General features: G+C 32.5%; 1 protein-coding gene across 4 annotated transcripts in view; it reads right to left on the bottom strand.

Moving 5' to 3' along the window:
- LOC129971187 (glutamine--fructose-6-phosphate aminotransferase [isomerizing] 2-like) overlaps positions 1 to 13,599 on the bottom strand; it is a 64,356-nt gene that overhangs the window by 31,565 nt on the left and 19,192 nt on the right. For all 4 annotated transcript variants that reach the window (XM_056084735.1, XM_056084737.1, XM_056084736.1 and 1 more), the window contains one exon: positions 11,493 to 11,650. In XM_056084735.1, the coding sequence (XP_055940710.1) occupies positions 11,493 to 11,650 (158 nt within the window). The remainder of the gene's footprint in view (positions 1 to 11,492; positions 11,651 to 13,599) is intronic.

Below are 13,599 nucleotides of genomic sequence, written 5' to 3'. Positions count from 1 at the left end.
TTCGGGGCATAAGTCCTGGTTAGTCATTAAACAAAATCAGTACACGAAAAGTACTGGTTTTAGATTAGAAAACATTAAAACAAAAAAAGTAATAAAATAAAAATAATAAAATTAGAACTGGCAACCCTGATAATTCCATGTGATATCGTCAGGTGTCGCATGAGTAGGACCGCCACGACGTCATACAATCCAGTGGTGGTCTGATATACTAACTACTGTGATGTACCTACCTTATTATTATCATGGCGGTAAAACGACGAAAGTGCGTATTTAATGATGATTTAAAATTAAAATATACATTTATTAAAGTAATAATATTGATCCTAGTGAAGTATATTGTGAAAAATGTAGAAGTACGTTTTCTATTGCAAATAGTGGGAAAAGCGACATTGGAAACCACATAAAAACAGTTAAACACAAACGAGCAGTGTCAGCAGCAATTGTAAGTTCGAGTATGACATCATATTTTAAGAAAAAAGAATTTGAAACTGCCGAGAAGAAAATAGCTGCAGCTGAAGGTTTGTGGGCATACAGAACAGTTATGCATAATCAATCTTTTCGATCAATGGACTGTACCTGTAAACTTATTAAGACATATTTCGATGCTAAATTCAGATGCTCTAGGACCAAATGCGAAGCTATAATCACCGATGTACTTGTCCCTTATGCAAATCAAATATTGGATGAAGATTTGAGAAACGTAAGTTTTATATCAGTGTATTCAGACGCCTCAAATCACAAAGAAATTAAACTTATTCTTTTACTTGTCAGATATTTTTCATACAAGAATGGAATACAGGTAAAAATTATTGAAGTAAAGGATTTGCCAGGAGAAACGTCTGACATAGTTACCGAATATATTGTAGAGGTCTTAAAAAAACATAATTTAGAAAGCAAGATATTAGAGTTTTGTGCCGATAACACCAACATTAACTTTGGAGGCATGCGAAGAGCCGGGAAAAATAATATTTTTACCAAGCTAAAAGCTACTTTGGACGGACGGGAGCTTGTGGGAATTGGTTGCTCAGCGCATATTTTAAACAATTCTATACAAACCGCGGTGGACTGCCTTCCAATTGATATACAAACTTTAATTACCAAGACTTACTCTTACTTTTACATTTATACTGAGAGCGTCAGTGTATTAAAAGAATTTTGTAGACTTAGAATATTAAAAACTTTTGGGTTACAGTGCTACGCGGTGGTTAGCGTTACGACCAGCTATTGAGCGCGTGTTGGAAATATTTCCTGCATTAAAATCGTATTTTGCGTCTAATGAAAAAACTCCGACAATTATTAAAAATTATTTTGAGAATCCTGAAACCGAATCTTGGCTTTTCTTTCTCCATAATGTGTCGTCAATGTTTCATAACACGGTTTTAAAGATAGAAGGACAGGATATTTCTATGTTGGAAACAAATATCATTTATAAGGACCTTAAAACCAAAATTGCTGACAGGATAGCAAGTGTGTTTCTGCCCCTGCAAGTTCGACAAAATTTAAAAAGTCTAGAAGACGGCTTAGTATCTGGAAGAATGGGAAGACCATTTTGAGGGAATCGAGAATTTAATTGGATTACATTAAACATGAAACCTATGCATCAAATGGTTCAAGTATGCAGTGACTATTTAATTCAACATTATCCGGAAATAAATTTAATTGTAGATGAGCTCTTTGATGAAATCTGTTTCATTCAGCGCTACACCACAGATGAGAAACTTGGGCATTGGAAACAAAATTGTGTTTTGGTATCAGATAGGTGGATTGAAATTTTTAAAGCCTTTAAAGAAAATGATGTGTCCAATAATATTGGCAAATTGGTAGAGTATTGCCTCTGTATGCCAGGAACTAATGCACCGACTGAACGGGTTTTTTCTTTATTAAACAACATCTGGACTAGCGAGAAAACCCAATTGCAAGTGGAAACTTTGAAATCATTGTTGATTGTCAAAAATAATTTAAATGCAACCTGTATGGAATTCTATGAAAATATACAGGAAAACAAAAATTTGTAAAACGCAATTCACTCCTCAGAAAAATATAAAAAAAACAAACTAAATTAAATAACTCCTTATGTTTTATTATGTTATTATATTAGGTATGGCTTATCATGTTATGTTTTATTTTTATATTGTAAAATCATATTTTAGTTTTCACATTTCTTGTGTTTAAATAAACGCAACATTTTTTGATATCTAAAAGTTTTTTATTTACTTAGGTATATAGGTTGGCCGTTGGGTGAATTTTTGATAAAAATTTATAAAATTTGGGCGTGGCTGGTCAAAATTCATGTTGTCCTGGTTTCAGGTTAAAAAAAAAAATGGTCACCTTACCTATGCCAGTTTGAAAAATACTCTGAAAGAACGTTTTGATAATAAACGCTTATGCGTTCAAAGTCATTTCAATGACATTTTAGCTTTAGAAATCCATGCATCCGATTCGGCAAAGGGTTTACGAGCTTTTTTGGACAATTGTATTAAACATGTTCGAGCTCTTAAAATTATGGGTTTAGAACTAAACTCTTTTTCTGAAGCATTATTGATTAATATTTTGATGAAAAAACTAGATAGAGAATCAAGAAGACAATTTGAACTTTCTTTGGTATCATCTAATTTACCTACATGGTGCGAATTCATTGAATTTTTAGAGAAAAGGTGTCTTGTCCTTGAAAACATTCAAGGAAGTATTACCGCAAAATCAAAACCGCAACAAGAATCATATAAAAAATCACATTCATTTTTTGTAGGAAATGATTCAAAGAAAGCGTGTATCACATTTAATAAGCCTTTACACCCTTTATTTAAATGTGAAGCATTTTTAAAATTAAATCCTGTGTCTAGATTGAATATGATCAAAAATACGCATTGTACTAATTGTTTATCGGATTCTTAATAGCCTTCTTCACGTTGATTCTTCTATAAGAAATAAAAAACAACAGCAAAAAACCTCAACCAATAAATCTAGTGATCATCAAAATACTTCAGACTCTAACTCAAAAGCTTTAGTTAAAACATAAATATCTCCTTCTCTCTGTTCGCAAGATCAACGAAAAACAAAAAATGCAAATGCATCTATTTTGCCTACTATTATTGTTTATATTAAAAACGCTGCTGGTCAGAAAATACCTTTACGAGGCATCTGTGACACTGGGTCTCAGAATTCATTTATCACTACAGAAGTCGCAAATAAATTAGCACTTAAAAAATATAAAAATAATATACCGATTTCCGGTATCAATGGAAAAACAAGTCAGTTACATTCAAAAGTGTTTGCAGAGATTTCAAATAGCGATGAATCATACATCACAATAGCTCAGTTGCTCGTCATTCCAAAAATTACTGAATGCATTCCTTCAATAAATAAAAAATTAGAAAAACAAAGCTTACCGGATGGATTCAATTTGGCCGATCCTATGCAAGGTCAAAGGGCAATTGATATATTACTTTCAGCTTCTTTCTTTTTTTGATATATTAATGCCAGGGAAATATATTTCAGATAATCTGATTTGGTTGAATTCGCGTTTTGGATTTATTGCTAGCTCTGCAAAGGAAGGAGAGTCAGAATTTAATCATAAATTATGTGGTCTTGTTACGGAGAATGATAACTTAGAAAAAATAATGGAACGATTTTGGCAAATCGAAACATTACATGAAAATCAATTTTCTTTAAGTGAAGATTTAATTTATTGTGAGAAACATTTCAAGCAAACATACAAACGCAATGAGGAAGGTAGATATATTGTGGAAATGCCAATAAAGGAGAATCCCCCTGTGTTAGGTGAATCAAAACAAATAGCGCGAAATCGTCTAGACAGTTTAATTAAAAGGTTAAACAAAAACCCGCACATGAAAAAGCTCTATTCTGAATTCATTGAGGAATATGAAGCTCTTGGTCACATGGAAAGAGTAATGGAAGATGAATTACCAGAAACTAATTATTTTTTACCTCATCATGGAGTCTACCGGGAAGGATCTACAAGCACCCCTCTAAGAGTAGTCTTCAATGCTAGCTCCCCTAGCTCTAATGGAGTTTCATTAAATGATTTATTGTGTAAAGGTGATGTTGTTGAGGACATTTTTGAATTAATATTAAGGTTCAGGACACACAAGTTTGCCTTTACATTTGACATTCAAAAGATGTTTCGTCAGATTTTAGTTGTGCCACATCAAAGAGACTATTTACGAATTTTATGGTTTGATGAAAACTCTCATCAAGAAGTAACATTTAGATTAAAAACTGTGACATATGGCACTTCATGTGCACCTCATCTTGCCATACGCACCATTAAACAATTAGCTTTAGATGAAGCGTCGGACTTTCCGTTAGCATCGGAAATGGTTTTACGCGACCTTTACATGGATGATGGGATTACAGGCGCCCCGGATATCCAAACTGCTCAAATTCTACAACAACAGCTGATAAAAATGTTCGCAAGAGCAGGAATGTCCTTACATAAGTGGACTTCAACCTCACAAGAACTTTTAAATAGTTTTCCAACTTCTAATCCTGAAAACACTTTTCCCATAGATGAGCAGGTCTCAAAGGCTCTTGGCATGCATTGGAAGCCTTTCGAGGATTTATTCATATTCACAGTCAAGTATGAAAATGAATCTATGCTCACGAAACGAACAGTTCTCTCAGTCATTGCCAGACTCTACGACCCCTTGGGTCTGCTGGGACCAGTTATCTCTAAAATGAAGATTTTTCTCCAAAAATTGTGGTTGCAAAAACTTACATTTGACGACCCTCTTCCTCCAGCCATTGGTAAAGAGTGGAGTCATTTAGTTCAATCCCTTAGGGCTCTTGAGCTGGTAAAAATCCCAAGATGGATTTTAAATGAAAATCCTGTAAAATTAATTCTTCATTGTTTCTCAGACGCCAGTGAAGCCGCATATGGAGCAGTTATTTATCTACAGTGCATCAGTGCCAATGATATAGTCACATCTAGACTTGTATGCAGCAAATCTCGAGTCTCCCCATTAAAGACTGTCTCCATTCCCAGATTGGAACTTTGTAGATGTCTTCTCGCCGCTCAACTAAAGGCCAAGGTTGAAAAAGCTTTACATCTACAAATTGATAGCGCAGTGATGTACACAGATTCTACTATTTCCCTAGCCTGGATTCAAACACCACCACATCGTCTCAAGGCATTTGTTGCAAATAGAGTGGGAAAAATACAACAACTGACGCAGAACAACAAATGGCAGCATGTTTCCTCCACTTTAAACCCCGCAGATGTGATATCAAGAAGACTAGTTCCAGAACAACTGATTGACAACTATTTATGGTGGATTGGACCAACTTTCCTTCAAGAACTACCTGTTTCTGTGAACTGTGCTGACCAACAAATGATTGATGCATCTCAAGATTCTCAATTTTTATTGGAATTCAAGGACAATACCACTCACTCCTTAGAGACTTTAAATTCAGATTTCCTTACTAACTTTTTCAAAATTAGTAATAAGTATAACAAATTAATACGTGTTTTCAGTTTTCTCCTCAGATTTCTAGGAAACTGCAGAAACAAGAAGATGAGGGTTCACTCTCCTCAAAGGAAATCGAGGAAGCAGAATTTAAATTAATTTCCCTTGTACAACAAAATGTTCTTGCTGATGACATCAAAAACTTAGCAAGTGGTAAACAGGTAAACCCTTTTAGCAAATTAAAAAGTTTATCCCCTTTTTTAGAAGAAGGTTCTAATGTAATTAGAGTAGGAGGCAGACTTAGAAATGCCGACACACCATTTCAGGTAAAATTTCCTATTATTTTACCTAAAACTCATATCCTTACTAAATTAATTATGCAAAGTATTCATCTTAAAAATTGTCATACTGGAGCCCAAACTTTACTTCATTTAGCTAGACAGATGTATTGGCCCATTGGGGGCAGAGATATAGCTCGCAGTATTGTTCATAACTGTATTACTTGTTCCCGATATAATCCTCACCTGTCTATTCAAAAAATGGGTGATTTACCCGCAGAACGTTGTAATCCTTCGTTACCATTCAATATTACTGGAGTGGATTTCTGTGGTCCGTTTTTTATTAAAAATAAGTTTCAAAGAAAAGGACCTCTTCAAAAAATTTATGTCTCAATTTTTGTATGTTTTGTAACGAGAGCAGTACATTTTGAAATTGTTTCAGACTTAACATCAGATTCTTTCATAGCTGCCCTAAAAAGATTTATGTCACGAAGAGGCAGAATTTCTACTATTTTTACAGACAATGGTCGTAATTTTGTAGGTGCCAATAATGAGTTGAAAAGACTATACAAGATAGTTAGTAATCCAGATAATGTGTTAGCAGATTATCTAAGATCAGAAAAAATTAATTGGAATTTCATTCCCCCCTTATCGGCGCACTTCGGTGGAATTTGGGAGGGAGGAGTTAAGTCCTTTAAATTTCATTTCTTAAGAGCAGTAGGCAACCTAAAATTGACTTATGAAGAATTCCTAACTGTAGCAAATCATATAGAAGGAATTTTAAATTCTCGACCTTTAACACCGCTTTCCTCAGATCCAAATGACTTGCAAGCTTTAACCCCCGCACATTTTTTAGTTGGTAGACCTATTTCCGCAATTGTTGAACCAAATTTAACAGATTTTTGTGATAATGCCTTGAAACGTTGGCAAAGGGTAACTAAAATAACCCAATATATTTGGTTTAGATGGCATAGAGATTACCTTAATCATTTACAGCAAAAGTCAAAATGGTACTTTCAAAAGGACAACATTAGTGTCGGTACCACGGTAGTAGTCAAAGACGACAATGTCCCTCTTAATTCTTGGTTGTTAGGACGTGTTGTTAAGGTTTTTTATGGTAAAGATAATATTATTCGAGTGTGCCTTGTTAAAACAGCCAAAGGGACTTATAAACGCCCAATTACGAAATTAGCCATGTTGCCAATTGAAACCTAAATGTTCATTTATTTTTTGTTTATTGTATTGTCTTTGCATACTTATATATCTAGTAGTTTGAATTTAGTTATTCTGTAGTATTTAGTGTCTTCATTGTATTTTAATGTGTATTTGAACTTTATGTATATATTCTTTCATACTGAATTTTGCATTTGTTAATTTAACTTTCAATTTAAGATTTATTGTATTTCTATATGTATTATGTGCAACGTCTTTGTACTTTTGAGAGACATTGCACGGTCGGGCGGTATGTTCACGCGAATGTCACTTAACGCCAAATTTGGCAATGTTAAAATTACGGCAACCCCTTTACCCGCCCTTCCGGTCGAGTCTTTCAGGGGTTCATTAGAACGTTGACCCGCATCGGCTCCCGCAGAAGCTGTGTACAACTTCAGTTTGTAAGGCTTAACAAAGCCAACCGCAATGCAATACCGCAATCAGCCATGTATCATATGATCTACTCACCGCAAAAGGAGTGTATATAGTGTAAATAAAGAAGTACAAGCAAAAGTACAGTCCACTGCTCACTTCGAATCACCAATAATTAAGATGTTTAGTTAATTTTGATTGTAAGAGATGGCGAAGCCAATCAATAACTGAAATATGTTTCACTCAGCAATGTTTGAATTTTAACATTCAATGAGAGTTCCTCCGCATGATATCACAGGCCTTAAAGCATAGGTTCCCAAAGTGGTCCAGGTGGATCCCCAGGGGTCCATAGGAGACCACACGGGGGTCCACGTAGACGTGAAAAGAAAACAGGGGTTCACAAGTTGTAAGTGGGGGTTCACGAAAAATTTTCTGGTTTTCATAATAAAGAACAAAAATTTTGGCTTGGATTTACCTATCAACGTAGGCAGGTAGCATCATTCACTAGGTAGGTACTCAAAAATATTCGAGACTCAGTTCAAACACAGAATTGAATAGAACAATAGATAATAGTACAAGTGTACACCACATGTCGAGACTTGCAAAGTGTCACTCGTGCGCTCGCTCGTCCAGGATGCTTGTTTAGACCTGCAGGGATGAAATGCGACTTGAGCTGTGCTCGCAATCTATATTAGTATAAATACGAATGCCGAAATTGTATTGATGAAATGAGCTCTGATGTAGAAAGCTTCTTGTGTAATTATCTGCAAACCACTCATTTTTCTATTCAGTTGGATGAGTCTACTTTGCCTGGTAATGAAGCATTATTATTGGCATATGTTCGATTTGTTATGGACGAAGAAATTAATGAAGAGCTGCTATTCGCAAACACTTTGAAATCAGACACTAAAGGCGAATCGATATTCAATGTCCTGAGTGATTTTTTTTACAGAAAAATCTATTCCATTTACAAACAATATTTCGGTGGCAGCAGATGGAGCTCCTGCCATGTTCGGGCGATATCGTGGGTTTATAAGCCATCTTAAAAGAATAATACCAGGACTAATTGCAATTCACTGTGTCATCCACCGACAACACCTTGTAGCGAAAAATTTGAGTGACAGATTGCACCAATCGCTTCAATTTGTGATGAACGCAGTTAATAAAATAAGAAGCAATGCTTTGAATACCCGTTTATTTGCACTAGTGTGCGATGAAAATGATGAAGATTTCCAACGACTGCTCTTACATACTGAAGTACGCTGGTTGTCGAAAGGTGCATGCTTATCGAGATTTTACTCACTTTTCGAATCAGTGATAGAGTGTCTGGAAACTAAAGCACCAGATTTAAAAGAAAATTTGATCAAATATAAAGCGGACATTGCGTACTTGGCAGATTTGTTCATAAAATTCAATGACGTTAACTTGCAGTTACAAGGGGGCAGCCTTAATTTAATAAAAACAAAGGGTGTAATTTCGGCTTTTCTTGGTAAATTGAAATTAATAAAGCAAAATCTTAGTCGGCGAGAATTCTCCCAGTTTCCGCACTTGTCAGAGATAGAATGTCTTGATGAGGATATTCAGACATACGCTCAACATATAAATACCCTGCATGATGACTTCAAAAATAGATTTGAAGATATTCTGACGATGGAAATACCACCATGGATCATAATCCCATTTGATGAAACGAAAGAGGCGAATGTGGTATTTACAAGAGGAGCTACAGTAGAAATGCAGCAGCAGGGGGTCTACTGAAAATAGCAAAACTTTAAAAGTGGTCCATGTGAAAAAAAAAGTTCGGGAACCTCTGCCTTAAAGGCTTCCGAGAGAAGAACGCTCAATTTTTTCGCCGAGAATAAATGTGTGTGGTATGACGCTACTTATGTGCTATGTTTTTTTTAATAAATAAATAAGCAAAACCCTCTATAGGTCTTGACCATGTTTGGCATCCTTACCTCACAGGTGAAAAATGATCTTTATTTAAACTGCCTTATCCCCTTTCTGTAAATAATCTAATATTGTAAATATTGAAATTTTTAATTCTATTTAATCTTCAAAAATTGTTAGTTTTTTTTTTTTTTTTTTTTTTCGAAATTCACTTTACCCCTAGAAACCATCCTATATATTATTTTGAACATCAGAGTAAACAAAAAGAATTTACTTTGAAAAATGACTGTATAATGCACACTTATATAATAAAATTAACTGAAGTATTACAAGGAATTTAATTCCAACAATGTCTTTAAACTAACCATTCAATTGTAATTAATAATGATCTTTATGAAATTTACAATTGTAGTTTATTCCAAACTAGAAAAAAAATATTCTTCTTTCAATATTAGCACTGTACTTGAATACTTTTGACCAATACAAAGCTATATTGAATTTGAAAGCAAATATGGCAAAGAAGAACAAACAAACATGACAAAGAGGAATAAGGATGCTTAAGTTAGTTAAATTTACTTATCACATCATTTTTTCCTAAAATATAGTGATAAGTTATAAAATATTGTGATATGGCAAGTTATTTTTAAAATCAGTTTTTGTAAAGCCAGAAAAGAAAAAGTTAAAAAAAAAAAAAGATTCTAAAAGCAAATAATTTTGATTACCCTCATACCTTGCTAAATGAGTATCTACCAAAACAAGTTATTCATATAATCAGCCAAACAAAAAAAGCTCTCTTAACAAGCCATGTTTTGTAGATCAAAAGACAAAAAGATATCCTGATGTCATTTGCAGGATGGGGTATCAGTCTAAATTGTGCGTTTTTTTTTAATGAATTTTTATTTCTGTGTGGAAGAAACTTAGGCCAAATAAGATTGTCGAATGTGACTTTGTGAGGTTTGAGCAAGTATCTGAAGCCATAATTCACAAGAAGGTTTTACGAGTGCTAGAGGTGGGTAGCAATGACATCTATGAACTAATGGAAGAAAAAATTATTAAAAAGATTATGGAATTGCATTCTGTGTCGCAGCAAAAAATCATGGGTGAGATTTGTAAGGGAAGGAGAAATAATAGTCTCAGCAGAATAATCTTCCAGTGAAATGAGGGAGATACTGAAAGCATGAGAAATTATTACATCATATGTTTGGAAGCACTACCCTAATTGGGCAGTAAGGCTGTGTCTCATTTTTGCCAAATTTTAAAGTGAAGTGAAAAATATGTAGACAATTTTCTAGTAAAGAAAACTAGAATTATAAATTGTAAATTACATGCATTCATTTGAGTATTTTTCTTTCAGAAGGAAATGCATTGTTTCATTTTATACAGAATTCTATAGAGAAAATTGTGCTTAATAAGCGTTTAGTATTACGAGATTTGGGAATGAATTAAGTTAGTTAAATAAGGTTTCACTACATTTTGAAATATTATATATATATATATATATATATAAATGCTAATATATATGGTACAAAAATTGTTTTTATCACATATTGTTAAATGGTGACAGACAAATTTTAAACATATTACTATATGAACATTTCAGATTATTGAATTGAATGTTATTATAGCAGCAGTTAATTCAACGATTCAGTAATTAGAAGTTAAAAATTATTATTAGAAATGCTCTGGATAAGATCATGAAAAATTTGAATGGATCAGAAGAAAGCAGATGTAATATAGTAATAATAATAATAATCAAACAAAGTCCAATCAGGCATGAAGATAGACTTAACCATTTCCAGGTAGATAATATTTATGACTTACCTATGGAAATCGTTGATCTCATCTTGAAAAACTATTGTCTCACAAAAATAATTTTTGTATTATTTTAAAACTCAAAAATTTTTTTTAATAATATCAGCATCATTTCTGTATTATGTTTCCTTTATTTTTAATGATTTTTTTAAAAAATGTACTACACAATTTGTTACAATTTCTAATCTTATGAAATTTAAACTCATCCATCAAAACATTAAGCCATGTGATTGTGCCAATGTAAAACTAAGATTTAAAAAAAAAAAAAACCCTTTTTATACATTAATTCCAAAGTTAGAATTTTACTTATGTTTTTATTTGTATTTCTAAATTTGCACACATTTAAACTTTTTTTGGATTATTCAATTAACGTTTATCAGTCTTACGAAATAATAAGGTAAAATGGAAAAAAAAAAAAAAACACTACATTAATAACAGCTAAAAAGTTATAATCTGGGTGAATAAAGCTGGTTTTAAAGGCAGCTAGTTTAGCAAACTTTATTACCTTTGTGCTTGCAACTCCGATTTCAGGACCAGCATTGATGTGGATTCCACAGTGGCTTTCCCGACAGATGCTACTGCCAACAGTATTTGTTACACCCACAATAAGTGCCCCACGTTGCTTGCAATACCTGAGAGCTATTAATGTATCTGCTGTTTCACCTGAAACAAAAGTTATTCAATAAACAAATTTTACTTTGTTTCTAGTTATTTAAAATATTTTCCATTTTCAAATTGAAAGAAGCATAACTAGAAAATACAATTAGGCACATTAGAAAAAAAAAAAAAAAACTTTGTACATACATGCATAAGCAGACCTATCTGTTTTCTAAATAACGGGCATTTTCTATTTTAGTTTAGTTTTATTTTCTATTTTAGTTTTTATTGAAATTTTTTAAAATATATTTTAAATTTTAATATTTATTTCTGCTTTTGGCATATTGCCTTCTTGTAAAATAAAGGATGTCTTTTTGGTTTGACAAGAAATAAATAAAATAAAAATGATAATGCAAATTATCATTACCCAAAAGTTAAGTCAACTTTCATAAGATTAACAATACAAATTTGTGACATTTCCAATTAATTTAGATAGACACATCATTCTGAAAATAGTGACACTGATCTAGAATCATACTATGATCAAAACATTTTAGAAGGATCTCAACAAACACACTCGCTACATTAAATATCGAAACTGAATTAAAAAAGCAAGATGCATTTACAAAAATTGATGAAATTCAGAGCTTCTTGCATTTGAATTAAATATTTTACCCAATATATGGATGTCTATTAAACTTTCAGTCCACAGTTTGAAGGTTTATGATGAGTCCCTTAATGAGTAGTATTTGTCAATGTATACATAAAAGTCAGATAAGATTCGACATGGCCAGATTGGAAAGTAAATTTTCTCTTGCACTATCTTGCCATATTTATCAATCTAATAAATTTTATTTGAAGCCTTAAAAAAGAAAAAAATAAAGCATTCCTAGATGAAGACTTAGTAAAAACAGACAATAAAATTGATGAAGAACAATTCCATATTTTAAATCCTCTAATTATCCAATAATCAAATTTCTTTTTTTAGACCAAATTTTTTTTAATAGAAAAGAACAGCAGCGTTTAGAAATATTTAAATTATGAAAAATTCTTACCATCTGAAGTTCAAACATAAAGAGCTATTTTCAACATTTAACACCTCCAATATTTAAAGAAAAACTGTTTTTAAAGAAACTTTTGTTTTAAACCTAAATGTAATTATTTTAAAAACTTAATAGAAAAATCCAATTGAATATTTTGAAATAAATGAAAATAACGAAAATTATTTAGCATTTCTTGGTTTTAATTCACAAATTTAACTAGCAGGTGTGGTCTCCTAAAAATTTTCTTGTATACTCTCTAAAAAAGGTGTTATCCATTTTTCTCAGCACAAAACTAAAACTTGGGTAAAGTCACAAATGCTTTGTATGGCACTGTTGAACGATAATGGAATATTTTTTGGCTTAAGTTTAGCAATTTTGCTGAATCTTTCATGTGATCGTTGGCAAATGTTTTGGTGTTTAATGCCTGACTTGTAGTTAATAATACTCAACATTTGAATTTGTGTTTTGAGTCCAATTTTCCTACCAACTAGTTAAATAACTGGTCCCACCCTTCAAAGTGAGACAAGTTAAACAGAATTTGGCATAGAATTGCTAGTCATAAAATCCCATGAATTTAATAATATATATTTTATAAATTAAAGTCATTGTGTTTTTGAATTAATGGATTTTTTTATATGCTTGTGAAAGTAAACACTGATAGATGGTCAAATTGACATATTTTGTTCCTGTTTTATGGGTATCTATACTTATGATGCCACATCTATGTATCAAATTTTATCCATCACACATTTTATAGTTATAGGGTTAATTTATATTTGGAAATCAGTCAGACATATTTCCTCTGAACGGAGTTCTGACCTTTTGATCTACAGTCATAAAATTTGGTACATGTATACTGTGAAGGGTGGGAATGAGCAATATTGAAGTAATACATTTGAAATTTTAATTAAAAAATAAGCTGAATTTTAGCAGTTTTCCCATGATAGCTTCTGAAAGTAAAACTGCATTAAA

The sequence above is a fragment of the Argiope bruennichi genome, chromosome 6 (assembly GCF_947563725.1).
Source record: "Argiope bruennichi chromosome 6, qqArgBrue1.1, whole genome shotgun sequence".
Taxonomy (NCBI): Eukaryota; Metazoa; Arthropoda; class Arachnida; order Araneae; family Araneidae; genus Argiope; species Argiope bruennichi.
The sequence above is the reverse complement of the archived record's forward strand: the minus strand, read 5'-3'. Positions and strand labels throughout refer to the sequence as shown.